Source organism: Lithobates pipiens, unplaced genomic scaffold, assembly GCF_037356315.1.
Source record: "Lithobates pipiens isolate NorthernLeopardFrog02 unplaced genomic scaffold, aLitPip1_a1.2 Scaffold_13, whole genome shotgun sequence".
In the NCBI taxonomy this organism is placed as follows: Eukaryota; Metazoa; Chordata; class Amphibia; order Anura; family Ranidae; genus Lithobates; species Lithobates pipiens.
The window spans coordinates 452,167,875-452,195,500 of record NW_027507718.1 but is presented as its reverse complement, the minus strand read 5'-3'; the positions used below and the strand labels follow the sequence as shown (position 1 = coordinate 452,195,500).

Genomic DNA, 27,626 nt, shown 5'->3' with positions numbered 1-27,626 from the left:
TGCAGGCCCCCAGGTCGCCCTCCAGGAGCGGCGAGCAGCCCAGGACTTTATAGCATACCCGCCCCAGAGAGTGTGTTCTTGACATTGGATGATGAAAGTCAGTAGCCAAGTGAAAATTCCCCTGCAAAGTGAGCAGCTTATTTGCTTTTAGTAAATCAAACCTCATATATTTTTGAAGAGAGAGAATGAAGTCTATCTCTCCATCTTATTCATGTGTATAACCTGATATCCTGCTATTCAGGACACAACACAGGCTATTCACAACATAGTTGTAAAAATAGCTTGTAACTTAGCCGTCTTTGTTGCCTCACACTTGCCACCTGCTGGCTACAAAAAATAAGGATTAAATATTAATTTGCCACATTTCATATTTATCTGACCAAAATGGCATTAAAAAATAAATAAATAAAAAACTAAGGAAAAAAAAAAAGTGCATTTTATTTCCGAGTCCTGATTATATTAAATTGACAAAAATATGTAAAGTACTATACATTCCCTTTAAAGTTGAATTTTTGGAGGTCTAATTGCGATCTGTACTTTTTTTTTTTGTTTTGCTTAGGCAGGATTACCAAAGGGCTTTTTATTTTTTCTTTAATAATATTTGTCTTTTTATAAAATGATATGTATTCCCACAGCATCGGATTAGGAGTGCAGAGTTATGAGTCTCTAAGCTTAAATCTGCCTTGTCCGCGGTTTTAATTAAACCACAAATCAGATCACAAACGGTTACATTTGCTCATATAATATCAAATTTGCAGGATTAAAATTGTTGGAAACTATAGTTATCATCCATTAGAGGATCGTAAAACTACCAGAGTCTTTGACTATGATTAACAGTGGGTAAAAGGGCATAACTTCCACTTCTCCATCAATGACAAACAGAGCATGACTAAGTTGGAATTTTATGGTTTTTACAACTGTATATTTAGTCCCAAGCTATACATAGTGGCGTATTTATCAAAGCTTGAAATGGACATTTCGATGGCTTTTTCACGGCATATATTTATTCTGACAATTCTGACTACTCACAAAATAGTTTATAGCTAATTTTCAACACATTTCTGCAAAAGTTGAAAATAATCTAAAATGGTATTTATATATCAATTCTACAAAATTATAAAGTCTTTCCACCTGTTTTTTTTTCAGAAATTCCTCCATTACATTCGGAAAAATAATTATTTGATCCCCTGCAGATTTTGTATGTTTTCCCACTTATAAAGAAATAAAGGGTCTATATATGTTTTATCACAGGTGTATTTTAAATGATAGAGACAAAATATCAAACAAAAATCCAGAAAAAACACATGATATAAAATAGGTTATGAATTGGAGTTGCAGTTCATTGGATAAAATATGTATTTGATCCCAACAAATCAACAATAATTTGGCTCCCGCAGACTGGCTACAGTACAGTGCCTCAAAAAAGTATTCATACCCCTTGAAATTTCTCCCATTTTGTCATCTTACATCCAATAACGTAAATGTATTTTACGTAATAGACCGACACAAAGTGGCACATAATTGTGAACTGGAAAGAAAATGATAAATGTTTTTCAAATTTTTTAACAATAAATTATGTGAAAATTGTGGGGTGCATTTGTATTCAGCCCCCCTGAGTCAATACTTTGTAGACCCACCTTTCACCGCAATTACAGCTGCAAGTCTTTTGGGGATGTCTCTACCAGCTTTGCACATCTAGTAACATTTTTGCCCGTTCTTCTTTGCAAAATAGCTCAAGCTATCAGATTGGAAAGTGTCTGAACAGCAATTTTCAAGTCTTGCCACAGATTCTCAATTGGATTTAGGTCTGGCTGGACTTTGACTGGGTCATTCTAACACATGAATATGCTTTGATCTAAACCGTTCCATTGTAGCTCTGGTTGTATGTTTAGGGTTGTTGTCCTGCTGAAAGGTGAACCTCCGCCCCAGTCTCAAGTCTTTTGCAGACTTAGCCCTTGTACACACGGACAGAGAATCCGTCGGAATGTGTCCTATCGGACCGTGTCGTCGGATAATCCAACTGTGTGTGGTATGCATTGGACTGATTCTGTCCGAATATCCGTCGGACCCAATTTTTCAACATGTTGGAAATATTTCCCGACCAACTGGTTCGATCGGACATACTCCGATCATGTGTAGCGAATTTTGATCGGACCAAGTGCCACGCATGCTCAGATCAAATTCCTACATCAAAGCTATTGGCTACTAGCCTGAATTTAGTCCCATCATAACAAAATTACGTCATCGCGTTCTGAAAGATCGGATTTTTCGACAACTTAGTCCGACCGTGTGTATGCAACAGTTTCGGACACAATCCGTCGGACTAAATCCGACGGACAAAATCCGACGGATTTGGTTGGCAGAATCTCCGACCGTGTGTACATGGGCTTACAGGTTTTCTTCTAAGATTGCGCTGTATTTGGCTCCATCCATCTTCCCATCAACCCTGACCAGTTGTGATTTGATCATAAAGTTTTAATGAATTTTATATGTAACAACCTAGGTAACAAGAGGTGCTTAGTGTATTATCTATTAAGTGAATTTTATTGGTTTGAATAAGAAACACTGTATTGCATGAATATAAATCATGTATAATGATTTATTTGAAGTGTATTGTTTTAAGTATTGGCGTTGTCAAAAGATATTTGTAAAAAAAAAATTGAGATCCATTTATCATTTTCCTTCACAATTATGTGCCACTTTGTGTTGGTCTATCACATAAAATCCCAATAAAATACATTTGTAACATGACAAAATGTGGAAAATTTCAAGGGGTGTGAATACTTTTTCAAGGCACTGTATGTGCTCATGTAGTACACAGAGAAGTCCTCTCAATTTAAGAAGGTGCTTCTAACGACAACTCGTTATGTGTATAAAGACACCTGTCCACAGAATCTCATTCTTCCAGTAAAACCTCCCCACCATGGGAAAGACCAAAGAGCTGACAAAGGATGTCAGGAAAAAGATTGTAGACCAGCACAAGGCTGGAATGGGCTACAAGACCATCAGCAAGAAGCTTGATGAGAAAGACACCTGTTGGAGCGATTATTTGCGAATAGAAGAAATACAAAATAACCATTTCAAGTGAAGCACTCTACAAGTACACTAATGACATCATAAAGTAAAGCCACTCCGTATGCATCTCCCCCAGGTTAGCTCGCAATGTGTGAAAAACCAACAGGAGGCCGCCAGCATGGACGGGTCAAGACTTCCTGGTTGTGCATCGGCCTTCTACCTACATGTTATGTCACTTGAACTTTGTCAGAGGCTCAGGGACTGATGCAGCACAACCAGTATATCAACTCTTATGAACACGCTCCCACTTCCAATTACCCAACTACTTCCTACAGCTGCAAGATATGGTGAATTCCAACAACAGCCATATTTTTTCCACCCTGAAGCGGTGAATGCCGCCCACAATCTAACATGGGAATACTCGCTACATTCAGTTTAGCCTCGCTATAATTATCATTAGGAGCCCAAAAGGTATCTGACAAGTCCATACACTAGCCCCTTCTTACAATAAATTCTGCCGTTATTTACATACTGTATGTTACTTCTCCCCAATACACCCGTAAATAGATATGGGACTATAAGTTACCCCATATACAAGTAGCAGTAGTAAATTACATATGCAAAGAGGGAAAATCAATGAGAATCAATAATAAAAACTAAAACAAAACGAGCCCAAATATTGATATGGTGTGCATACATCTATGGCACCTACCTATAAAAGTTAGGAGTCAGTTAGTAGTTACTAAGGTTTGGGGACATTGTGGTTTATGGACATTACCACTACTCCCCCAGCAGTAATTTAAGTTGATCATACATGGACTAAAAATTGGCAGGTTCAGCAGGGGCCAATGGACTGACTTGTGTACTACCAGCCTTTTGGGTTTTCCCCAAAATGATCAATGCCACAAGCTATAGAATGCAATAGCACAGCTGGAGTGATTCCCCCATCCACTGCCAAATGGCTGCCGTTTGTAGAGATTCCCCCATCCACATCGACTGTGTACATGGAGGAATCTGTTCATTTTTTCCATTCGACCCATTGGTTGAACAAAAAAAAAAAAAAAAAGAAGTAAAAAATGTATTATGTGCGAACAGCTTTCTAACCACTTATGTAAACACAGAGCAGGTGGTCTGTAAAGGGGGAGCAAGATGACCTGAGCTGTTAAAAAGCTCATATGAACTTTGAGAAGGAATAGTTATATGGTGGCAGCAGCTACAGAGGCCTATGGAGGCTTGTTTTAAAGCTCATTCACAATTGGTTAAGAATGTGTAAGCAGTTGAATATCCATAACCTGGCAACTGGTTTATTTTAAAGTGGTTCTAGACCAAAAAAATATAAAATAAAAAAAGAAGAGAGAGCCTGTCCCCTTAATGCAGGTTAAACAGCACAGTTCCTGTGTCCCCTCTGAGCCCCGATTACTATGGTCAGTTTATATGCCTTCGTCATCTGCTGCTCTGCTTCCCCCCCCCCCCCCGCCTGTCAGCTCCTGTGTCTGTGTGAGCCATCTCCACCCTCCCGCCCCCATTAGTAGAAAAGTTTCTCGACCCCTCCCACTGTAGCCCTGGATCAGAGGAGGAGAGCAGTTGGGAGTCATGTGACCTGGCCTGAAGATATCTGAAAAAAAAGGTATTTGGAGACATCGTTTTAAAAAAAAAACACTTACACTGTGTGTTATGGCTGCATACAAGAGGGGCTGGCAGTGAATTACTTCTTTAAGGTTACAACCACTTTAACTTCTATGTATAACAAGTGTCAGAAAAAGATTTAGACTAAGTTTTTTTTTGTAATTTTGGAAAAACCCCTACCAATTAGTAAAAAAATTAAAAAAAAGTCCACCTGTGTGTAATTTCATTTCAGTATAAATACAGCTGTCCTGTGAAGCCCTCAGAGGTTTGGTAGAGAACCTTAGTAAACAACCAGCATTGTGAAGGCCAAGGAACACACCACACAGGTCAGGACTCAGGAATCAAGTTGTGGAGAAATCTACAGCAGGGTTAGGTTATAAAAAAAAAAAATATCTCAAGCTTTGAACATCTCACAGAGCACTGTTCAATCCATCATCCAAACAATAGGATTTTTGTACTCACTGTAAAATCCTTTTCTCTGAAGTTCATTGATGGACACAGCTCCAGTAATCTTGACCGTAGGTTATAATGCCACCTTCAGGAGAGGACTAGACAGAACATGAAATACATGTGAAAAACAGAACATAACCCCTCAGCCTGCTTCCTGCAGCTCAGTATGTCAACAAGCAGTATAACGTAAACCAATAGGAGGGGAGGGTGCTGTGTCCATCAATGAACTTTAGAGAAAAGGATTTTACGGCGAGTATAAAAATCCTATTTTCGCTCTTGTTCATTGACGGACACAGCTCCAGTAATCTCTACCGTAGGGACATCCCCAAGCAGTGCCATAATGAGGAGCTGGAACAGCAACATAACTTCACCCACAACCAGCGGTGCTCCCTAACAGGGGAGTCACCATCAGAACTTGCAGTCAACAAATGCAGCAGAGTGCATAAACCTTCAAAAAAGGTAACTTTTTCTTAACAGAAGAAAGAGTGTAAAATTGCAACATTACACGGCCGCTTGCAAAACTTTGCAGCCAAAGCAGGCATCAGAAGATGCGCTTACATCCACTTTGTAGAACTCTGTAAAGGTGTGAACGGACGACCAAGTCGCCGCCTTACACACTTGAGCGACTGACGTTTGATGTCGGAAAGCCCAAGAGGTCCCAATTGCCCTGGTGGAGTAGGCCGTGACAGGAAAGGGGGGCACCTGTCCCTTCAAGGCGTAAGCTTGGACCACGATCTGTCTGATCCACCTGAAAATGGTGGACGACGAGATCACCATCCCTTTTTTGGGACCAGCTACCAAAACAAACTGTCTGACTTCCGGAAGGGAGCTGTGGCAGACAAATATACCCAGAGAGCCCGGACCACGTCCAGGGAATGAAGAGCCACCTCCTTAGGAAGTGTCAGTTTAGGAAACAGAGATGGTAACACAATGGGGGTTATTTACTAAAGGCAAATCCACTTTGCACTGCAAGTGCACTTGGAAGTGCAGTCGCTGTAGATCCAAGGGGGACATGCAGGGAAACTAAAAAACAGCATTTTAGCTTGTACATGATTGGATGATAAAATCAGCAGAGCTTCCCCTCATTTCAGATCTACCCCTTAGATTCACAGCGACTGCACTTCCAAGTCCACTTGCAGTGCAAAGTGGATTTGCCTTTTGTAAATATCCCCCAATGTCTTCATTGAGGCGAAAAGCTGAAATCACATTTGGTAAGAAAGAAGGTTGCGGATGCAACACCACCATATCCCTGTGGATAACAAGACAGGGCGACTTGAAAGAAAAAGCCACCAGTTCGGAAACCCTCCTGGCCAATGTGATAACCACTAGGAAGACCACTTTCTGGGAAAGAGTCAACAAGGGAATTTCCCTGATGTTCTCAAATGGTGGTTTCTGAAGTGCTGAAAGCACCAGGTTCAGATCCCACGGGGGCAAGGGTGGACGCACCGGAGGGACTACCTGCCAGACCCCTTGTACAAAAGGTGCTCGCCAGAGAGCGAGGCGCCAGGGTTTATTGGAAAAAAGACAGCCAAGGCTGATATCTATCCCTTGATGGTGCTTAAAGCCAGTTTCTGGTCTACTCCTCGCTATAGGAACAGCAGGATCCTGGAAACTGAATAGGTGCACGGACGCCACCCCATCTCCTCACGCATGGAGGTATAAGCCTTCCATGTACGATGGTATCAGTACTGAGCCCATGGAGCCACCAACGCGTCTGATGTGTCCGCCTAAGGTTCTCTTTGTCCTGGATATGAACCTCAGCACCTTCCGTTTGAGCTGAGAGGCCAGGATATCCACGTCTGGTGTGCCCCACTGCAGGCACAGAAGCCTGAATACCTCCGGATGAAACGACCACTCTCTTGGGTCCAGCATCTGGCGACTTAGATAGTCCATCTGCCAGTTTTCTACTCCCGGGATGTATATGGCCGACAGGGCCGGTACATGCCGCTCTGCCCACCGAAGGATGTGAGCGACATCCCGTGCTGTAGCCAAGCTTCTTGTTCCTCCTTGATAGTTGACATATACCACCGCCGTGGCGTTATCTGCCTGGATCCTGGAGTCCAGCAGTAAGCCTAGGTACTCCAGGCACTGAGTCGGTATAAGCACTGACTTTTAGAGGTTTAACAGCCACCCAAATTCCTGCAGGGTTTGCATGGTGATCGCCACATCCTCCTTTAATTCTAAGGCAGAAGCTGTTCTCAGGAGGAGATTGTCTAGGTAACCCACGATTGCGATCCTGCATTGTTGTAACAACGCCAAAATTGGAGCCAACACCTTGGTAAAGACTCGGGGTGCTGAAGCCAAGCCAAAGGGGAGAGCCACAAACTGGTAGTGGGTTTCCCGTACTGCAAAAGTCGCAGAAATCTCTGATGCCTGAGGCATATGGGTATATGCAAGTATGCGTCCTGGATGTCCAAAGACGCCAGGGAGTCCCCCTGACGGAGAGCAGCGACTACAGAGCAAACTGATTCCATTCTGAACTTGAACAAAGCAATTGAGGGCTTTCAGGTCCAAGATTGTAGTCCCCAAAAAGGAAGGGGTACATCCAAACAGACTGGCGTAGAACCCCCGAAACCTTTCCGACTCTGGAACAGGCACTAACACCCCGCGGCTCAGCAGGTCCCTTACTGCCCCCAACAGGGCCTCCCGGCGGGCCGGGAGTAAGGGTATACTGGAAGGGAAAAATCTGTTTGGTGGCCAAGATCTTATAGCCAGATGAAATCAGTTCTCAGACCCATTGGTCGGACAGCCGAGAGGCCCACCGGGCTGCAAACTCCCGAAGGCAAACCCCACAAAGCCTTTTTGCGGAAGCATTTTTGCTCGCTGCCTTGTTAGGCTTGTGAGTCCAGGGATGCTTCTGTCCCTCAATAGTTGCCCTGTCAGACTTGGAGCGTTTAGGCGACGTCCCGGACGGACGTAAAAGTCCCTTTTGTGCAGAAAATGAGGGCCCTTGCCTGCGGCGTGGCTCCTTACTCTTCCTGGACTGTGGGAGCAAGGTGCTCTTCCCAACTGTGATATTCTTAATAATGTCATCCAATGATGCTCCAAATAGCCGCTCACCAAGGAAGGGTAGATCCGTCAAGGCCGTTTTAGATACCTGGTCCGCAAACCAGCATTTTAGCCAAATCATGCTCCGCAGCACCACTGCTGCAACTGAAGCCCTACAGAGCAAAGGAAGCGTATACAGGGTCGCGTAAAACGTACTTAAGGCCATGCACTAACTGGTCTGTCAGTTCCATGCAGACAGGAGAGGCTTGCCGCTTCTCCAGTTTGCGGTGCAAAAGTTTTGCCCATTCAGTAAGTGTCTGTGACACTAGTGCTGTGGCCAGTACTGGTCGTATTGCTGACCCCACAACCGTAAACAAGGAACGGGCCACTGCCCCGGCCTTCCTGTCGGTAGGGTCCTTAAATGTAGGAGTCCCCTCTACCGGGATCGTGGTTACTTTATTTAACCTGGATACTGGGGGGGTCCACAACCGGAGGAGCCGACCATTTTTTAAAAAGGCTATCCTCAAAGGGGTAGCGCACCGCCATTCTTTTAGGGACCGAGAAGGTCCGTTGTGTGCTTCCCCATTTCTTGTATGTGAACTTATCGAAATAAGTCAGATACGGAAACACCTTTAAGTGCACGGGTTGGCTTACGGAACCCAAAAGGGACCACTACTTCAGCAGACGATCCTGCTGTATCCTGCATTTTCAGGGTATCACACACAGCTGTGATAAGTGCTCCAACTAGCGATTTGTCTTGCACGGACCTGGACGGGGAAATCGCCTTCACTGTCCAATCGGTCCTGGTCAGCGTCATCTGACACATCAGAGCGGGGACCGCCAGTCACTGTGGGGCCTGAGTCAGAGCTCTCCCCAGAGGATGGGGGGAGGGGGCGGGCAGGGGCCGCTTTTTATCACCTTTGCGCCTGCACACCGCCTCCACCCTGGCAACGAACATTTCAAGGACCGCCGACAAAGCGTCCAAAGGCACTGCACTGTTTGCAGATGAGCCGGTTGCAATTGCAGGGAGTTCTGGGGAAGAAACACCAGTTTCTGAAGCCATGCTGACCCACCCTGTCTGCCACCCTTGGGGACTTAGGACAGGTGCACAATCCCAACCTCCCTCCTAGCTGCTGCAGACAGAGGGGCCCCCACCGCAGGACTCACCACCTTGACCGAGAGCTGTGCTGTTTGGTTATAGGTGCCTGTGTCCAGTGTCAGCTCCCAGGTGTCCCGAGCAAAAAAAATGTGCTGTTCTGAGCTACAGGGACCAGCGCTGAGGATAAAAAACTAAATTTCCACCGGCCGCCCTGTATAGTGGACAATCATAGGGAAAATGCCCACCGACCATGCTTTCAACAGAGACACACAGAAAATGGCCGACACAATGAATGAACCAAGATAATGGCGGCAGAACAGCGCTATGGCGACAGCACATGCATGGAGTCCCCAGACACCAGCGGAGAGACCACAGACACCCAGGGACACAGCCCCCCAATCCAGGGTGAGAGACCCCCGGAGGACCCCTGGCTCAGGTACACACACCGCTCAGCAGTCCAGGAATGCAGCATCCCCCACGGGGGGGGGGGGGGGGGCGGGCGGAGGAAGATAGGGACAGGGAGAGAAGAGAGGGAGGAGAGGGACCCCCTAATCGACCTCCCAGGGAATGCCCAGCTGCTCAATCCCACCAAGGCAGGAAGAGCTGTACTTACCATCTGGACGAGCTGGGGACATCCTATCACAGACCCACTCCCGAGCAGTACAGCGTGGCTGCTGGCCACGGCACACTGTGACAAAGACATCGGTAGCCCGGTCATATGTGTGCCCCGGAGAGTTGCGCTCACCGTCTGCCCCTGGAGCCTAAGGGGCATGTCATGGTCGACCCAGCGCATAGCTAGGGTCTGCACACCCTCAATGGCCAGGCTGGGGAGACTACAAGGATCTAATTTATCCAGCTTGTCACCCAGCCGGCTGTTGATAGCAGGTCACAGGATCTTAAAATCTTGCACAAAAGGCAAAAATCCAGAAAAATTCCCAGGACCGATGGTCCTGCAGGGAGCCTATGTCCTTCTCTTTCACTAGGCAGAAAAAAACTGTGCTGCAGGAAGTAGGCTGAGGGGTTATTACCAGAGAGACCACCCCCTGGGATGAACTGTAAAGTTATGTTGCTTTTCACATGTATTACATGTTCTGCCTAGTCCTCTTGAAGGTGGCGTAATAACCTACGGTCAAGATTACTGGAGCCGTGTCCATCAATGAACAAAAGAGAAATGGAAAGAGTATGGCACAACTGCAAACCTACCAAGACATGGTTGTCCAACTAAACTGACAGGCTGGGCAAGGAGAGCATTAATCAGAGAAGCAGCCAAGAGGCCCATGGTAACTCTGGAGGAGCTGCAGAGATCCACAGCTCAGGTGTGAAAATCTGTCCACAAGACATCTATTAGTCATGCACTCCACAAATCTGGCCTTTATGGAAGAGTGGCAAGAAGAAAGCCATTGTTGAAAGAAATCCATAAGTCCTGTTTGTGAGAAGCAATGTGGGGGACACAGCAAACATGTGGAAGAAGGTGCTCTGGTCAGATAAGACCAAAACCGAACTTTCTGGCCTAAAAGAAAACCACTACTTGTGGCGGAAAACGAACACTGCACATCACCCTGAACACACCATCCCCACTGTGAAACATGGTGGTGGCAGCATCATGTTGTGGGGATGCTTTACTTCAGCAGGGACAGGGAAGCTGGACAAAGATGATGGGAGGATGGATGGAGCAAAATACAGGGCAATCTCTGAAGAAAACCTGTTTAGAGTCTGCAAAACACTTGAGACTGGGGTGGAGGTTCACCTTCCAGCAGGACAACGACCCTAAACATACAGCCAGAGCTACAATGGAATGATTTAGATCAAAGCATATTCACGTGTTAGAATGGCCCAGTCAAAGTCCAGACCTAAATCCAATTGAGAATCTCTGTCAAGACCGAAATTTGCTGTTCACAGATGCTCTCTATCCAATCTGACAGAGCTTCAGCTATTTTACAAAGAAGAATGGGCAGAATTGTCACTCTAGATGTGCAAAGCTGGTAAAGACATCCCCAAAAAGAATTGCAGCTGTTATTTCAGCCAAAGTTGGTTATACAAAGTATTAACTCAGGGGGGGCTGAATACAAAATGCATGGCACACTTTTCACATATTTATCTTTAATAAAAAAGTTGAAAACCATTTACCGTATCCGTTTCCTTCTGCTTCACAATTATGTGCCACTTTGTGTTGGTCCATCACATAAAATCCCAATAAAATATATTTATGTTTTTGGTTGTAACATGACAAAAATTGTGGAAAATTTAAAAGGAGTATGAATAATAAAGACACTGTAGCTCTCGAGACAACTAAAATGGATGGGATAAAAAAAAAAAAAAAAAAAATTATATAATATATATATAATAATATTTTATATATATATATATATATATATATATATATATATATATATATATATATATATATATATATATATATATATATATATATATATAATAAAAAAAATAAGTAGAATAGTTGGATTTCCACTAGTTTTATGTCACAGCAACAGTGGTCCCCAGTAAAAATAGAGAGGTGAAGCCCCACAGCAGGAACATAGAGAGCAATAAATCTTGACAAAATGAGCTTAAAGTGGTGGTAAAATATTCTACATGTAGCAGCCCCCCTAATACTTACCTTCCTCCAGTGATAAGCATGGGAACCTCAGTTCACCCGGGTCTCTCCCTCCAGCAGCGGGACCTAGTGGCTCTCGCTACTTTCAATCACAAGCAGTGAGCCAATGAGGAGAAAGCTTGGTGTGCGAAGAAGCGTCGTCAGGGGGACACAAGAAGGGGAGGACTGGGGCTGCTCTGTGCAGTGGTTTTGCACAGAGCAGGTAAGTATAACATGTTTGTTATTTAAAAAAAAAAAAAAAAAAAAAAAAACGCCTTTAATATTACTTTAACCCATCCCCATTCTAAGCGAAACGAAACAAAACAAATCTTGCATTCAGATTTAACAGATCAGCGTGTGCAACATACTTTTTGAAACCCCAAAAGGTAAAAAGCACACTTTACTAAATCTGATGGAATAGACTAGCACATATCATCACCATGATGCCATTAACAATTCAAGAAATATTTTATCAAAGCAATAATTTAGTGAGAAATAACCTCTTGACATTTCTAAGAGTTGTTTTTTTTTTTTTTTTGTTTTATATATATTTTATTTAACTCCCCCATGGTGAAGTCTGCCAAATTCTTAAAAGGCATCATCATGGAAAAAGGCTTAATTGCCATCAGCTCTTATGAAATCACCAGATCTGAGAATAAGCTGCCATGTTGTCGATGGAAAATGGACATTCTGCTGGGTGTGAAATCAAACACTCACAGCCAAAATGATTACACTTGCTTTTCCGCGGCCAGAAATGTTGCTGTGTTTAGATAGATTATTTTATAAAGTTCACAGTGATTTCTCCATCCCGACTGACTATTGGCTGTCATGACGAGTACAAAATACATTTCAAGAACATAGCCCAGAACATCAGACCTTCCATCCAGGCAACCCAGACTTCCGAATGAGCCATTAATGAGCTAAATGTGCATAAGGAAATAATAAAACCAAGTCCTTAATACAAGTGTCAAAAACATGGAAAGCTAAATCATATATGCCAAATTTGAATGAGAACTCGGCACACTCTAAAAAGGAGGAGGATACTACATTTTTCCTAAAGCTTAGAAAAGGAAAAGGACAGAACCTCTGTAGTGTTTTTATTTCTGTGTTTCCATTGCAGTGCTTTCTTCTCACTTCCTGTCTCGGCTGCCACCAATCACCAAGTAATAAGGGGAAATCTCCACAGTGGGGGCACATTAGGAAATAAAAAGTGAAGAAGGATCTAACTTTTTTCCCCCACTCATCTAAATAAAATTGTTGTATTGACTTTTGGAGAGATTTAGGGATGAGCTTTGGGTCAAATGTGAGATCAATCAGATTTGGCAAGCAACTGGGCAAGCTGCCCATTTTAGGCCAGTTCACCTGCCTGAACCCCTGTAAATCATCATATTCCCAGCTGGATGGTAGAAGTTATGTCAATGATGTCACAGAGGATCCCTGCCACCCGACGATGCTTTCCCACGGCTACTCCTGTCACAAATGACAGATTCATGACCAGCCGCTGGTTGTAAACAAACAAGCCAAGGATCCTGGGTGACCCCATTGACAGATTTACAACCAGCTGCTGATTGTAAACAAACTGGTCAGGGATCCTGAGTGATGTCACTGACCAAACGTGATCAATTGCTCAATCTCTCAAGGCTAGAATTATACAGATATCTTAAAGTGGTTGTAAAGGCTCATGGTCTTTTACCCGAAGGTAAAAAAGCTTCTGGGTGCAGCCCCCATTATATTTTCCAGAACCCCATCTCAATCCATTGATGTGCATGAGAGCAACCGGTAGCAGGAGCCATTGGCTCCCACTGCTCTCAATCACAGTCAGTGAGTCAATGAGAGCGGGTTTGCGGGGCCAAGTCGCACTCTGTGTGTGAATGGAAAAACAAAGTTTTTTTTTAAATCTTTGCAAATTTATTAAAAATAAAAATCAGGTGTACAGTACATAAGTATTCACAGCCTTTGTTCAATACTTGGTTGAAGCACCTTTGGCACCACTTATGCCTTGTACACACGCTCGGACATTCCGACCGCAAAATCCATCAGATTCTTTCAGGCGGATTTTGTCCAAAACTGGTGTTGCATGCACAAAATCCGATCATTCGGAACGAGGTGACGTTCGTTGCGTACGACGGGACTACGTTCAGGCTAGTAGCCAATAGCTTTGGTCTCGTAATTTGATCTGAGCATGCGTGGCACTTTGTCCGTTGGAATTCTCTACAAACGATCGAAAAAAGTCCAATCGGATTTTTTTGGTCGGAAAATTTTAGATCCTGCTCTCCAATTTTTTCCGTGGGAAATTCAGACGGAAAAAGTCAGATAGAGCCCACACACGATTGGAATTTCCGACAATATAATCCGATCGGACCTTTTCCATCGAAATTTCCAACGGTTCGTGTGTACAGGGCATTACAGCCTCAAGTCTTTTTGAGTATGATGCTACAAGCTTGGCACACCTATTTTTGGGCAGTTTCTCAAATTCTTCTTTGCAGGACCTCTCAAGCTCCATCAGGTTGGATGGGGAGCGTCGGTGCCCCGCCATTTTCAAATCTCTCCAGAGATGTTCAATGGGGTTCAAGTCTGGGCTCTGGCTGGGCCACTCAAGGACAATCAAAGAGTTGTCCGGTAGCCACTCCTTTGTTATCTTGGCTGTGTGCTTAGGGTTGTTGTCCTGTTGAAAGATGAACCTTCACCCCAGTCTGAGGTCCACAGTGCTCTGAAGCAGGTTTCATCAAGGATGTCTCTGTACATTGCTGCATTCATCTTTCCCTCGATCCTGACTAGTCTCCCAGTTTCTGCTGCTAAAAACATCCCCACAGCATGATGAGCGCTTTTTCTGTACCTTGCCCCAGATCTGTGCCCCGATACAATCCTGTCTCAGAGGTCTACAGACAATTCCTTGGACTTCATGGCTTGGTTTGTGCTCCGACATGCACTGTTAACTGTGGGACCTTTTATATAGACAGGTGTTTGCCTTTCCAAATCAGGTCCAATCAACTGAATTTACCACAGGTGGACTCCAATCAATTTGTAGAAACATCTCAAGGATCATCAGCGGAAACAGGATGCACCTGAGCTCAATTTTCAGTGTCACGGCAAAGAGTGAGAATACTTCTGTACATGTGATTTTTTTAAATAAATTTGCAAAGATTTCAAACTTCTTTCACGTTGTCATTATGGGGGATTGTTTGTAGAATGATGAGGAAAATAATGAATTTAATCCATTTTGGAATAAAGCTGTAACATAACAAAATGTGGAAAAAGTGAATTGCTGTGAATACTTTCCGGATGCACTGTATTTGCTTTAGAATCACTTTATATGCATTTAGGATGACAACAGATCGAATCTGTTCCTAAAGTGCACAAAACAATTTGATAGGTTTTAATTATTTCATTTTTATTTTTTTCCCATTTTGTTTATTTTGTTTTTCGCACCAGCCTAAAAACTGTTACATGGAGGCTGATGGTAGTATGTGATGCATACTAGCACATTATAATTTAAACTGCCCCACTGCCTATTTATTCTTTCTAATGACTTCAGCCCCAGAAGGATTTAACCACTTCCTGACCAGACCATTTTTTTTGCGATACAGCGCTGCGTCAATTTAACTGACAACTGCACGGTCGTGCGACGCTGTACCCAAACAAAATTGATCTCTTTTTGTTTCCCACAAATTAAGGCTTTCTTTTGGTGGTATTTGATCACCTCTGCTATTTTTATTTTTCGCGCTATAAACAAAAAGAGAGACAATTTAAAAATATATATACATTATTTTTTTTTTACTTTTTTTCTATAATAAATATCCCCCAAAAAATAAAAAATAAATTTTCTCAGTTTAGGCCAATGTGTATTCTTCTACATATTTTTGGTAAACAAAAAAAAATCCCAATTGGCGTATATTGATTAGTTTGTGCAAAAGTTATCGCGTCTACAAAATATGGGATAGATTTATGGCATTTTTTTTTTCTTTTTTTACTAATAATGGTGGTAAGCTGCGATTTTTTAGCGACATTGCGGCTGAAAGATTGGACACTTTTGACAGACACTTTTTTTTCTTTTTTAGGAACCAGCGACATTTATACAGCAATCACTACTATAAAAATGCACCGATTGCTGTATAAATGTCACTGGCAGAGAAGTTGGTAACACCAGGGGCGATCGAGGGGTTAAGTGTTCCATAAAGTGGTGCCTTCTAACTGGGGGGGGGGGGGGGGGGGGACTGACGGAGTAGAGAGAGAGATCGCTGTTCCTATTCACTAGGAACAGACAGACAATCTCACTCTACTCCCCTGACAGAACGTGGTTCTGCTTTGTTTACACTGGCCGATCCCCGTTCTGCCTCTCTGTGGAGCAATGGTGGGTGGCTGGTGGACATCAAGTCCGTCGCACCCACTGATTGGCTCCCCCGCTAGCAAAACGGCATACGCCCACAGATCGCCATGTACACGCCAGACATACAATGACGGAAATTCACGCAGCCGAGCCAAATACTGCGGCAGCTGGCCAGCAAGTGGTTAATGCAGCTTGCTACCGCTTTAATTGAAGCTGAAGAAGTTAGAAGCTGATCGACTACCATGCACAGCTGCACCAGATTTTGCACTCTGCAGCATTAGTAAATCTACCACTTTATGTCCAGGTCCAATTTTACTGACCTCACCTGATGTAAGAGGATATAGGTAGGTGCATGTCCTTTTACATTCACCCCCCCCCCCCCCCCCCCCCAAAGGGATTACAAGGGTCTCGTATTTCCTCCATCACAACATGGGTTTGATGTGAAAATGTATCTATGACATTCACCAGGGTGCCAGGAAGTCTGGGAGCTAACAAAGACTTATGCCTCGGACTTTCTGACGGAAAATGTGCAATTGCATTGTGTTGTCGGAAATTCCGATCGTGTGTGGGCTCCATCGGAATTTTTGCGTTGGAATTTGAGAGTTGGGTCTAAAATTTTCCAACAACAAAATTGTTTTGTTTAAATTCCGATCGTGTGTAGACAAATCTGATGCACAAAGTGCCACGCATGCTCAGAATAAATTACGAGATGGAAGCTATTGGTTACTGGTCCCCTGTCGTACGTGGTTTACGTCGCCTAGTTCTGAACGATCAGATTTTCCGACAACTTTGTGCGACCGTGTGTATGCAAGTCAAGTTTGGGACAAAATCCGTCTGAAAAAATCCAACAGATTTTGTCGTCGAAATGTCCAACCGTGTGTACATGGCATCAGATTAACGCGGCTATAAATGTTGGGGTATGATTCTGACACTCACTAGAACATATTCAATATTACAAAACAAGTGCAATTCATTGTGACCAACTGTTACTAGCTATCCCAATAGGTTGATTTACTAAAGGCAAATAGGTTGTTTACTTTGCAAAAGAATTTTCCCTTAGCTTAGTAAACAAGATGAAGCTTTGCTGACTTTCATCATCCCACCATGTGCAAGCAAAAATATATATATTTTTTTTTTATTTGCACATGATTGGCTGTTCTTTGCAAAGTGAATTTTCACCACATTTACCAAATTTAAGGGAAAGTTCCATTAAAAACACATATTTTTTACTGAAGCGAGAAGGGAAATCTCCTAAAATTCTCTATCTATATGCACAGTGTAGGAGCAATGAAAGGCATCTGAGCCAACCCACCTCGATCAATCTCCCTTCCACCAAATCTATTAGAGGACACTGCCCTTTAAATCCTACAAATGTTCTTGCCAGACAAATGCCCTTCTATAGATTATTCCACCCGTGCCGTATCCTGTATATTATTCCACCCGTGCCGTATCCTGCATATTATTCCACCCGTGCCGTATCCTGCATATTATTCCACCCGTGCCGTATCCTGCATATTATTCCACCCGTGCCGTATCCTGCATATTATTCCACCCGTGCCGTATCCTGCATATTATTCCACCCGTGCCGTATCCTGTATATTATTCCACCCGTGCCGTATTCTGTATATTATTCCACCCGTGCCGTATCCTGTATATTATTCCACCCGTGCCGTATTCTGTATATTATTCCACCTGTGCCGTATTCTGTATACTGGAGGTTTGTCTGGTAACATCCTATACAGAAAAGCTGTCTGTCATCAGATACTAATTGCTTTTTCATCTTACTTTCCAGATTAGGTGACTATGCCAGTGTAAGGAAAGTGGCATGAAATATTAATTAGGATTTCTTCAAAATACAAAGAAATGTATCCAAGGCCAACACACCAAGAATACAATTCTGTATATTTAGAACACTCAATGATCTATTTATGAATGTTTTCACAGAACTTTTACCCAAGAATAAAGTTTTTCCAATTAAATTAAATTGGAAAAAAAAAAAAGACCCCTGACCCTAGGTTCACGCCTCTGCTTTTTGAGCGGGCGGCATCTGGGCGGGCGTGGTAGCCTATTCAATTAATGAGCTGCTGTGTCTGGGTTTCCACAAAAAATAAAAAGGGGATGTATGCAAGTTTTCAAAAACACAGCCGCAGGGAAATCGTATGGTCTTTTTGACCATACGATTTCCCTCGCAGTTCCCGCACCCGCTCTGGGTGCTGAGATGCGCAGGGGTGCCATTCAGAATGAATGTCAGTCCCGTGCGTCTCCAAAGAGCAGCGCATTTTGGGTTGTGGTTGTGGGTGCGGGAACAGATGTGATTCTCGCACCTGCAGCCACACACACACACACACACACACACACACACACACACACACGTGTGAACCTAGCCTTAGGGTGGGTTCACACCAGAACTCCGTGTGGGAAAGGCACATTCCCCACACCACACTGTGTGTGCAATATGCTGTAGGTGCCAATGTAATGTTAATGGCTCCCCAAATGCAGATACTATGCGATTTGGTGTGGTGCGTGTTTAAATGTAGTGAATGCACTGCATGCATCAAATGAATAGGCTGCAAAAAAAAAAAAAAAAAACAGTGCAAACCATCATCCATCCCTACGCCTGCTGGCCTACCTGAGAATAAAAAATAAATAAATAAATAAAAACTCCGGTTCCAACGAAGACTCCTGCCATCTGCCAGTTCCACCATCTGCCACCTCTTATATAGCTACCTGTTTTGTGTTTTTACTATCTACTATGTACCTCTACTCATTCACATGGGGGGTGCCAGGATCTGGTGGGCCCTTGTTAAAGGGGGCTTCCATATTCTGATAAACCCCCCACTCACAGACCCTGACAACCACCAGCCATGGTTGTGGGGGGGGGGGGGGGGAGCTCTTGTCCTCATCAACATGGGGATAAGGTGCTTTGGGGGGAGGGGGCAGAGAACCCCCCCCCCCCATGTTGAAGGCATGTGGCCTGGCATGATTTGGGTCCCCCCCCCCCATTCCTGATCTGCATGGTCGGATAAGGGTCTGGTATGGATTTGGAGGTGACCCCACGCCATTTATTTTTTTGGCATGGGGTTCCCCTTAAAATCTATACCAAAGGGCCTGGCAATCTTTTATTTAAATTCAGCTGTCAGTGAGGAAAGCTGCTGACAACCAGCTGTTTTTCACACAGAAATCTAATCGGTCAATTATTTTTTTAAACCGATCCAAATTTTAATTGTTCTGCAAGTTTGAAATTTTCAATTTTTCTATTCTGCACTCTTGCAACTTTGTGGAGCACAAACAAAAACAATCACAAACAAAAAAATCACATTGGCCAAAGTTGTAACAAAGCCGCACTCATGCAAAGTCACATCAAGTCGCACTGTAACATTGCAATGAAAATTGCACCCTTTTTAAAGTCACACAAGTGTGAATGGAGCCTTAGACATTTCAGGGCCTGTGAGATCATGGGATGTAGGGAAGTTTAGGCTTGCCCCAAATATCTGGTGTTTCTGGAAGGTGACTTATAGGTTGAAGCAGTTAGATAGAAGATTCTGTAATATAGGTGAAGGTGTAATATAGGTGAAGGCTTTATGGATAATGGCTCCCATGCAGGGGTAGACTGAAAACTCATGGGGCCCCGGGCAATGAGATTATGGGGCCCCCAGGCAATCCAAGATTATGGAGCCACAGAGTATACACAAACACAGTATACAATCACACAGTATACACAGACATGTTTCTATTGGCTGAGAAGGTACTGGAGAGGTGGGGCAGCTATAACCTCAGGATTTTTATACCAAAACGATGTCGGTAAGGGATGTTTCAGAGACAGATGTAAAAAAAAAAAAAAAAAAAAAAAAAAAAAGATTTTTACATTCTGTCCCTGGTTTTACTGAGGCTGGCAACCCTGATGGGGTCCCCTTGTGGCATGGGGCCTTCGGGCAGTGCCGAGTGGCCCAATGGTCAGTCCGCCCCTGCTCCCATGTAATGTTCATATACCTGGGTGGGCAGAGAAATTATGGCTGGTTGTTAGGCGGTACTGCCAAGACCCTGGAAGTTGGCTGAATGGAGGCTACGGGGGTACATGTCCCCTAAGATGGTGATGGGGTACAAATGTCTGGCAGTGGGGATGGGATTTGGTACATGCCACTGACAGCAGGAGCTGGGTGATGAGATCCAGGCATGGGAAGATGATGGGGTATATGTCCATGGAAGTAGGTAGAATGGGAAAACAATGGTGATCCATCAAAGTAGGTAGTGTGGGGTATGGCGGGGTACACAGTACTGTGCAAAGGTTTTAGGCAGGTGTGAAAAGATACTGTAAATGAAGAATTCTTTCAGAAATAGAAGTGTTGATAGTTTACATTTATCAATTAACATAATAGAAAGTAAATGAAAAACGGCCTCCTGCTACAGCCAAATGTTTCAACTTTTTGACTCAACAGTTCCTAGGTTTTTGAGTCGCTTGGCCTTGTTTCCACATCGGAGGTAGGGCTTCTTGGCCACAATTCTTCCATGAAGACCTCTTCTAGTCTGACTTCTCCAGACAGATGAACGCAATTGGGTCCCACTGGTTTCCATCAGTTGTGGGCTGATGGCACCGCTGGACATCTTCTGATGTCGAAGGGAAGTAAGCATGATGTGTTTTTCATCTGCTCTATTAACAGCTTCAGCCCCGGAAGATTTTATCCCTTTCCTGACCAGAGCACTTTTTGCGATTTGGCACTGCGTCGCTTTAACTGAAAATTGCGCGGTCGTGTGACGTTGTACCCAAACAAAATTTACGTCCTTTTTCCCCCCACAAATAGAGATTTATTTGGTGATATTTGATCACCTCTGCGGTTTTTATTTTTTGCACTATAAGCAAAAAAAAAAAGCACCAATTTTGAAAAAAAAGCAATATTTTTTACTTTTTGCTATAGTAAATATCCCAAAAAAATATATCTAAAAAAAAAAATGTTTTCCTCAGTTTAGGCTGATACGTATTCTTCTACATATTTAAAAAAAAAAAATATTAAAATCACAAAAAGCGTATATTGATTGGCTATAATGTTATAGCGGCTACAAAATAGGGGATAGATTTTTATTAGTAATGGCGAACTGCGATTTTTATCGCGACTGTGACATTATGGACACTTTTGACAATATTTTGGGACCATTGTCATTTATACAGCGATCAGTGCTATAAAAATGCACTGATTACTGTATAAATTACACTGGCAGGGAAGGGGTTAAGCACTAGGAGGCAATCAAGGGGTTAAGTGTGTCCTAGGGAGTGATTCTAACTGTGGGGGGGATGGGCTACCACTGACATGACAGCGATCACTGCTCCCGATGACAGGGAGCAGAGTAGATCCCTGTCATGTCACTAGGCAGAGCGGGGAAAAGGTCTTGTTTACATAGGCATCTCCCCGTTCTGAGGCTCTGTGACACAATCGCGGGACACCGGCGGACATAGAATCTGCGGGACACGTGGGTACGGTCACGCTGTACGCGGCCGGGGTGCGCACGTGCCCACTAGCTCCATCAATTAAAGGGGACATACAGTTACGCCCATTTGCCCACCGCTGCCATTGTGCCTGTGCATATCAGCGTGCGGTGGTCGGCAAGTGGTTTAAGTAGAAGTTCAGCCAACACCTGACTCTAAACCTGCTCACAGCCACATTCTAAGCCTAATCTATCTAGCCCTGTAAAGAGGAAATCGCTGTACTTACCTATTCTGTAGCTGTTCCGGTCCCACACTGAGTTGTTAGCAGCGGCTTCTCTGTGTAGCCAGGTGCAGAGGAGGCAGCCGACAACTGAAGCCCCATAGTAACTCAATGGGTGATGTCACTTCCCAGCTGTTGTTGGTTTTCTCCTGTACACAGAGGGTGCTGCTGAAGATCAGCCTGGATTGGCCTCAGAAAAGGCCTGTATAGCAATTTCTTCTTTACAGGGGGCAAGATAGATTTGTTTTAGAATGTGGCTCCAAGTAGGTTTAGCATTAGTTACGTTTTGGTTGAACTTCCACTTTAAGTTTCCGACCACTGTGTCAACGGTCCTCAATGTTGCCCGATCAATGGTGTCCTCAATGCTGAGAAATACAGGCAGATACTTACCTATCGTGCCTTACCATCAGGGGGGTGTGTGATATGCCCCAAATTTATTCTGCAGCATGGCAATCACCCCAAACATACAGCCAATGTCATTAAAAACTACTTTCGGGGTAAAGAAGAGTCCTGGAAGTGATGGTTTGGCCCTCACAGAGCCCTGATCTCAACATCATCCAGTCTGTCTGGGATTACATGAAGAGACAGAAGGATTTAAGGCAACCTACATCCACAGACGATCTGTACTTAGTTCTCCTACAGATGTTTGAACAACCTACCTGCAGAGTTCCTTCAAACATTGTGTGTAAGTGTACCTAGAAGAACTGATGCTGGTTTGAAGGCAAGGGTTTGATTTGGATTTATCTTGTGTTCGTTTACTTTTAATTTTATACTCATTTTGATAAGTTGATAAAAAATAAACTATTAACACTTCTATTTTTAAAAGCATTCTTTATTTACAGCATTTTGCACCCCTGGAGGTAGAGTGAGAAGATGATGGGGTATGTATCCTTGGATGTAGACAATGGGGATGTGATGGGGCACAGGCCCCTGACACCAGGAGCCCAATGACACCGGGGGCACAGGCCCCTGACACCAGGAGCCCGATGACACCGGGGGCACAGGCCCCTGACACCAGGAGCCCGATGACACCGGGGGTACAGGCCCCTGACACCAGGAGCTGGGTGATGGGGTAAAAACATAGGAAGATGATGGGGTATATATACCTGGAAGTATGTAGAGCAGGAGAAGACAGAGTACAAGTCTCTGGTATTGGACAGAAATAAAGGTATTGATAGTGGGCACAGCGGGGGTAATGGGGTACATATACCCTGGGAGTGAATACAGTGATGGGGTCCCTGGCAGTAGGTAGGGTGAGAATGATGGAGTCTCTAGCAGTGGGTAGTAATGGGGTCTGTGGCACTGGGTCAAGTGATGGTGATGAATGGGGCCACTAGCAGTGGGTACAGCACACTCAGTAATGGGGCCCCTGGCACTGCGTTCAGTGCATACAGTGCTAGGGCCCCTTAAAGTTGGTCCACTGGTGGGGCTCCTGGCAGTAGGCAATGATAGGGCCCTGGCAATGGGTAGAGTGAATACAGTGGATGGACCCATGGCAGTATGGAATAGTGGGGCCCTTGGCAGGAGGCAGTTATTGGGTCCCTAGCAGTGTGTATGGTGTATAGAGTGATGTGGCCCCTGGCAGTGTGTGTATAGAGTGATGTGGCCCCTAGCAGTGTGTATAGAGTGATATGGACCCTGGCAGTAGTCATTATTGGGGCCCCTGGCAGTGTGTGTATAGAGCGATGTGGCCCCTGGCAGTGTGTGTATATAGAGCGATGTGGCCCCTGGCAGTGTGTGTGTGTATATAGAGCGATGTGGCCCCTGGCAGTGTGTGTGTGTATATAGAGCGATGTGGCCCCTGGCAGTGTGTGTGTGTATATAGAGCGATGTGGCCCCTGGCAGTGTGTGTGTGTATATAGAGCGATGTGGCCCCTGGCAGTGTGTGTGTATATAGAGCGATGTGGCCCCTGGCAGTGTGTGTATATAGAGCGATGTGGCCCCTGGCAGTGTGTGTATATAGAGCGATGTGGCCCCTGGCAGTGTGTGTATATAGAGCGATGTGGCCCCTGGCAGTGTGTGTATATAGAGCGATGTGGCCCCTGGCAGTGTGTGTATATAGAGCGATGTGGCCCCTGGCAGTGTGTGTATATAGAGCGATGTGGCCCCTGGCAGTGTGTTATATAGAGCGATGTGGCCCCTGGCAGTGTGTTATATAGAGCGATGTGGCCCCTGGCAGTGTGTTATATAGAGCGATGTGGCCCCTAGCAGTGTGTTATATAGAGCGATGTGGCCCCTAGCAGTGTGTTATATAGAGCGATGTGGCCCCTAGCAGTGTGTTATATAGAGCGATGTGGCGCCTAGCAGTGTGTTATATAGAGCGATGTGGCCCCTAGCAGTGTGTATATAGAGCGATGTGGCCCCTAGCAGTGTGTATATAGAGCGATGTGGCCCCTAGCAGTGTGTATATAGAGCGATGTGGCCCCTAGCAGTGTGTATATAGAGCGATGTGGCCCCTAGCAGTGTGTATATAGAGCGATGTGGCCCCTGGCAGTGTGTTATATAGAGCGATGTGGCCCCTAGCAGTGTGTATATAGAGCGATGTGGCCCCTAGCAGTGTGTATATAGAGCGATGTGGCCCCTAGCAGTGTGTATATAGAGCGATGTGGCCCCTAGCAGTGTGTATATAGAGCGATGTGGCCCCTAGCAGTGTGTATATAGAGCGATGTGGCCCCTAGCAGTGTGTATATAGAGCGATGTGGCCCCTAGCAGTATGTATAGAGCGATGTGGCCCCTAGCAGTGTGTATAGAGCGATGTGGCCCCTAGCAGTGTGTATAGAGTGATGTGGCCCCTAGCAGTGTGTATAGAGTGATGTGGCCCCTAGAAGTGTGTATAGAGTGATGTGGCCCCTAGCAGTGTGTATAGAGTGATGTGGCCCCTTGCAGTGTGCGTATAGAGTGATGTGGCCCCTGGCAGTAGTCATTATTGGGGCCCCTGGCAGTGTGGGGTGCACTGACCTTCCCGCAGGCCCCATCCCCCAGGATGACAATCTTCAGCTGGCGGTCCTGGCTCTCCTCCTCCGAGTCAGACATGTCGGCCGGGCTCCGCTCTCGGCGATTATGATGACACCACTACACCGGATTTACAGCCTCACTGCTAAGCAACCAGACGCCATCTTCCGGCCTGTCAGTGTCCTGGGGCATACCACCATACCACCGTCACCCAGAACACAGGGAACGAAGTGCGGGCCGGGGAAACGTACGGGCCGGGGGTCCGGAGTGATCGGACGGCTCTCAGTACATTGTCCACACGTCTATCACCTCCTATTGCTGAAGATTACACGATTCTTTTCTTGTTTCCTCTCCCTATCCTAGAGAAATGTGGAACATTCCGATGTAATATAAACCGACAACAGCGCCCCGGCCACCCTGTAGACGGGCAGAGGGCTGTGTGAGGGGAGCAACTGCCATGTTTGTTGTACTGCGCACTCTCCATAATAAAGAACTCACCTCACCTGTATCATTCCTCTACACCAAGTTCTCACTATTAACAAGTTCTGGAAGATTTACCCCCCTTCATTACCAGGCCATTTTTAGTGACATGACACTGCGTTACTTTAAGACCCCTTTCCCACTGAGGCGTTTTAGCGATAAAGAAAGCGCCTCTTCTGCAGCCCCAGTGTGAAATCCCGAGTACTTTCACATGGGGCGGTTTGTTAGCGGGACGGGGAAAAAAGGCCTACAAGACGCATCTTTGGGGCGGTGCGGAGTGCTGTACACACACCCCTGTCCATTGAAATGAATGGGCAGCGCTTCCAAAGTCTGCAAAGCGCTGACGGGCGCTATTAACCCTTTCTTCAGCTGCTAGCGGCCGAAAAAGCACCACCATAAAGCTAGCAGTGCTTTACCGCTAACACACCCCGCCCCAGTGTGAAAGGGGTCCAACTGACTATTGTGCGTTCATGTGACGCTGTACCCAAATAAAATTGACGTCCTTTTTTCCCTACCAATAGAGCTCCCCTTTACATCAGAGTCCACAGAGTTCCCCTTTACATCAGAGTCCACAGAGTTCCCCTTTTACATCAGAGTCCACAGAGTTCCCCTTTTACATCAGAGTCCACAGAGTTCCCCTTTTACATCAGAGTCCACAGAGTTCCCCTTTTACATCAGAGTCCACAGAGTTCCCCTTTTACATCAGAGTCCACAGAGTTCCCCTTTTACATCAGAGTCCACAGAGTTCCCCTTTTACATCAGAGTCCACAGAGTTCCCCTTTTACATCAGAGTCCACAGAGTTCCCCTTTACATCAGAGTCCACAGAGTTCCCCTTTACATCAGAGTCCACAGAGTTCCCCTTTACATCAGAGTCCACAGAGTTCCCCTTTCACACCTGAACTCACAGAGTTCCTTTTCACTGTAAGGAGGGACTCTGCAGGCTCTGATGTAAAGGAGAACTCTGGGGACTCTGACATAAGGGATGCTCTGGTGTACAAAGAGGAGCTCTGATGTAATGAGTGCTCTGAGAACCCCGATTTACCTTAGTGTACTAACTTAGAGGCTGGAGAGAGAAGGGGGAGACTTAGTTCGATCTGAATAATGTGTCCGGGTCTCAGACAGTCTGAAATCCAGACGCATGATTCCAAACCAAAACTGTCCGGGTGAATCCTGGACAGGTGGCAACCCTAGGTCATCCCCAAACTGTTCCCACAAAGTTAGGAGCATGAAATTGTCCAAAATATCTTGGAATGCTGATGCCTTAAGGGTTCCCTTCAATGGAACTAAGGGGCCAAGTCCAACCCCTGAAAAACAACCCCACACCACAATCCCCCCTCCACCAAATGATTTGGACCAGTGTACAAAGCAAGGTCCATAAAGACATGGATGAGCCTGTTTGGGGTGGAGGAACGTGACTGACCTGCACAGAATCCTGACCTTGACCCAATAGAACACCTTTGGGATGAATTAGAGTGCAGACTGCGAGCCAGGCCTTCTCACCCAACATCAGTGCCTGACCTCACAAATGCTCTTCTGGAAGAATGGTCAAACATTCACATAGAGACTCTGCTAAACCTTGTGGACAGCCTTCCCAGAACAGTTGAAGCTGCTATAGCTGCATAGGGTCGGCCAACTCAATATTGAACCCTACGGACTAAGACTGGGATGTCATTAAAGTTCATGTGTGGGTTAAGGCAGGCGTCCCAATACTTTTGGTAATATAATGTAGTATGGCATGCATTACGCATATGCACATGTGATTTGTAATATATAGTGGTGAGGAATTTCCATTTCTGTTCTTTGCGCTTGATGATAAATTTGATTGTAAGTAAGGCATACCTCGCAACATTGTGAGATGGGAATGAAGCACACCTCAAATACCGCAAACGTATGTAGGCTAAGGACACGCCCCCTGCCACACCCCCTTAAAGGAGAATTAACAAAAAAAGGTTAATTAAATCCACATGGACTTTTTCTTACCGCTATTATTCCTTTATATTGGCTTTTAAAATGTACAAATTCAGCAATTTAGGAATTGGATGAAAGGTTTAGCACTGGGAAACACGTTTTGAAAGATAAAAAGTGCATTTTATATACATCTATATGGATCAGAACAAAATGAGGGACAAATGAGGAGGAATGAGGGACAGAGGGACATTTCTCCAAATCAGGGACAGTCCCTCGAAATCAGGGACAGTCCATCCAAATCAGGGACAGTTGGGAGCTATGAGTTAAGTTACTATTTTTTGAGTTAGCGTTATTAGATGAAAGGTTTTGTGCCTGGAATTTAATGTTGAACACTTGCAGATCGCCTCACGCCAATATACATCGGCAGAAGGGCTAATACATGCAAACTAACGTACCTGTACATTTCCCTTTAAGAGGCGGCCAGCGGG

General features: G+C 44.8%; 1 protein-coding gene across 2 annotated transcripts in view; it reads right to left on the bottom strand.

The window, feature by feature from the left end:
- The window catches only part of RAB28 (RAB28, member RAS oncogene family), a 177,329-nt gene extending 152,374 nt beyond the window's left edge, over positions 1-24,955 (bottom strand). The window contains exon 1 of one of the 2 annotated variants that reach the window (XM_077477777.1): positions 24,756-24,955. In XM_077477777.1, the coding sequence (XP_077333903.1) occupies positions 24,756-24,830 (75 nt within the window). In that variant the 5' untranslated portion in view covers positions 24,831-24,955. The remainder of the gene's footprint in view (positions 1-24,755) is intronic. The other variant, XM_077477776.1, reaches the window with a different exon arrangement.
- Between the last annotated feature and the right edge of the window lie 2,671 nt (positions 24,956-27,626).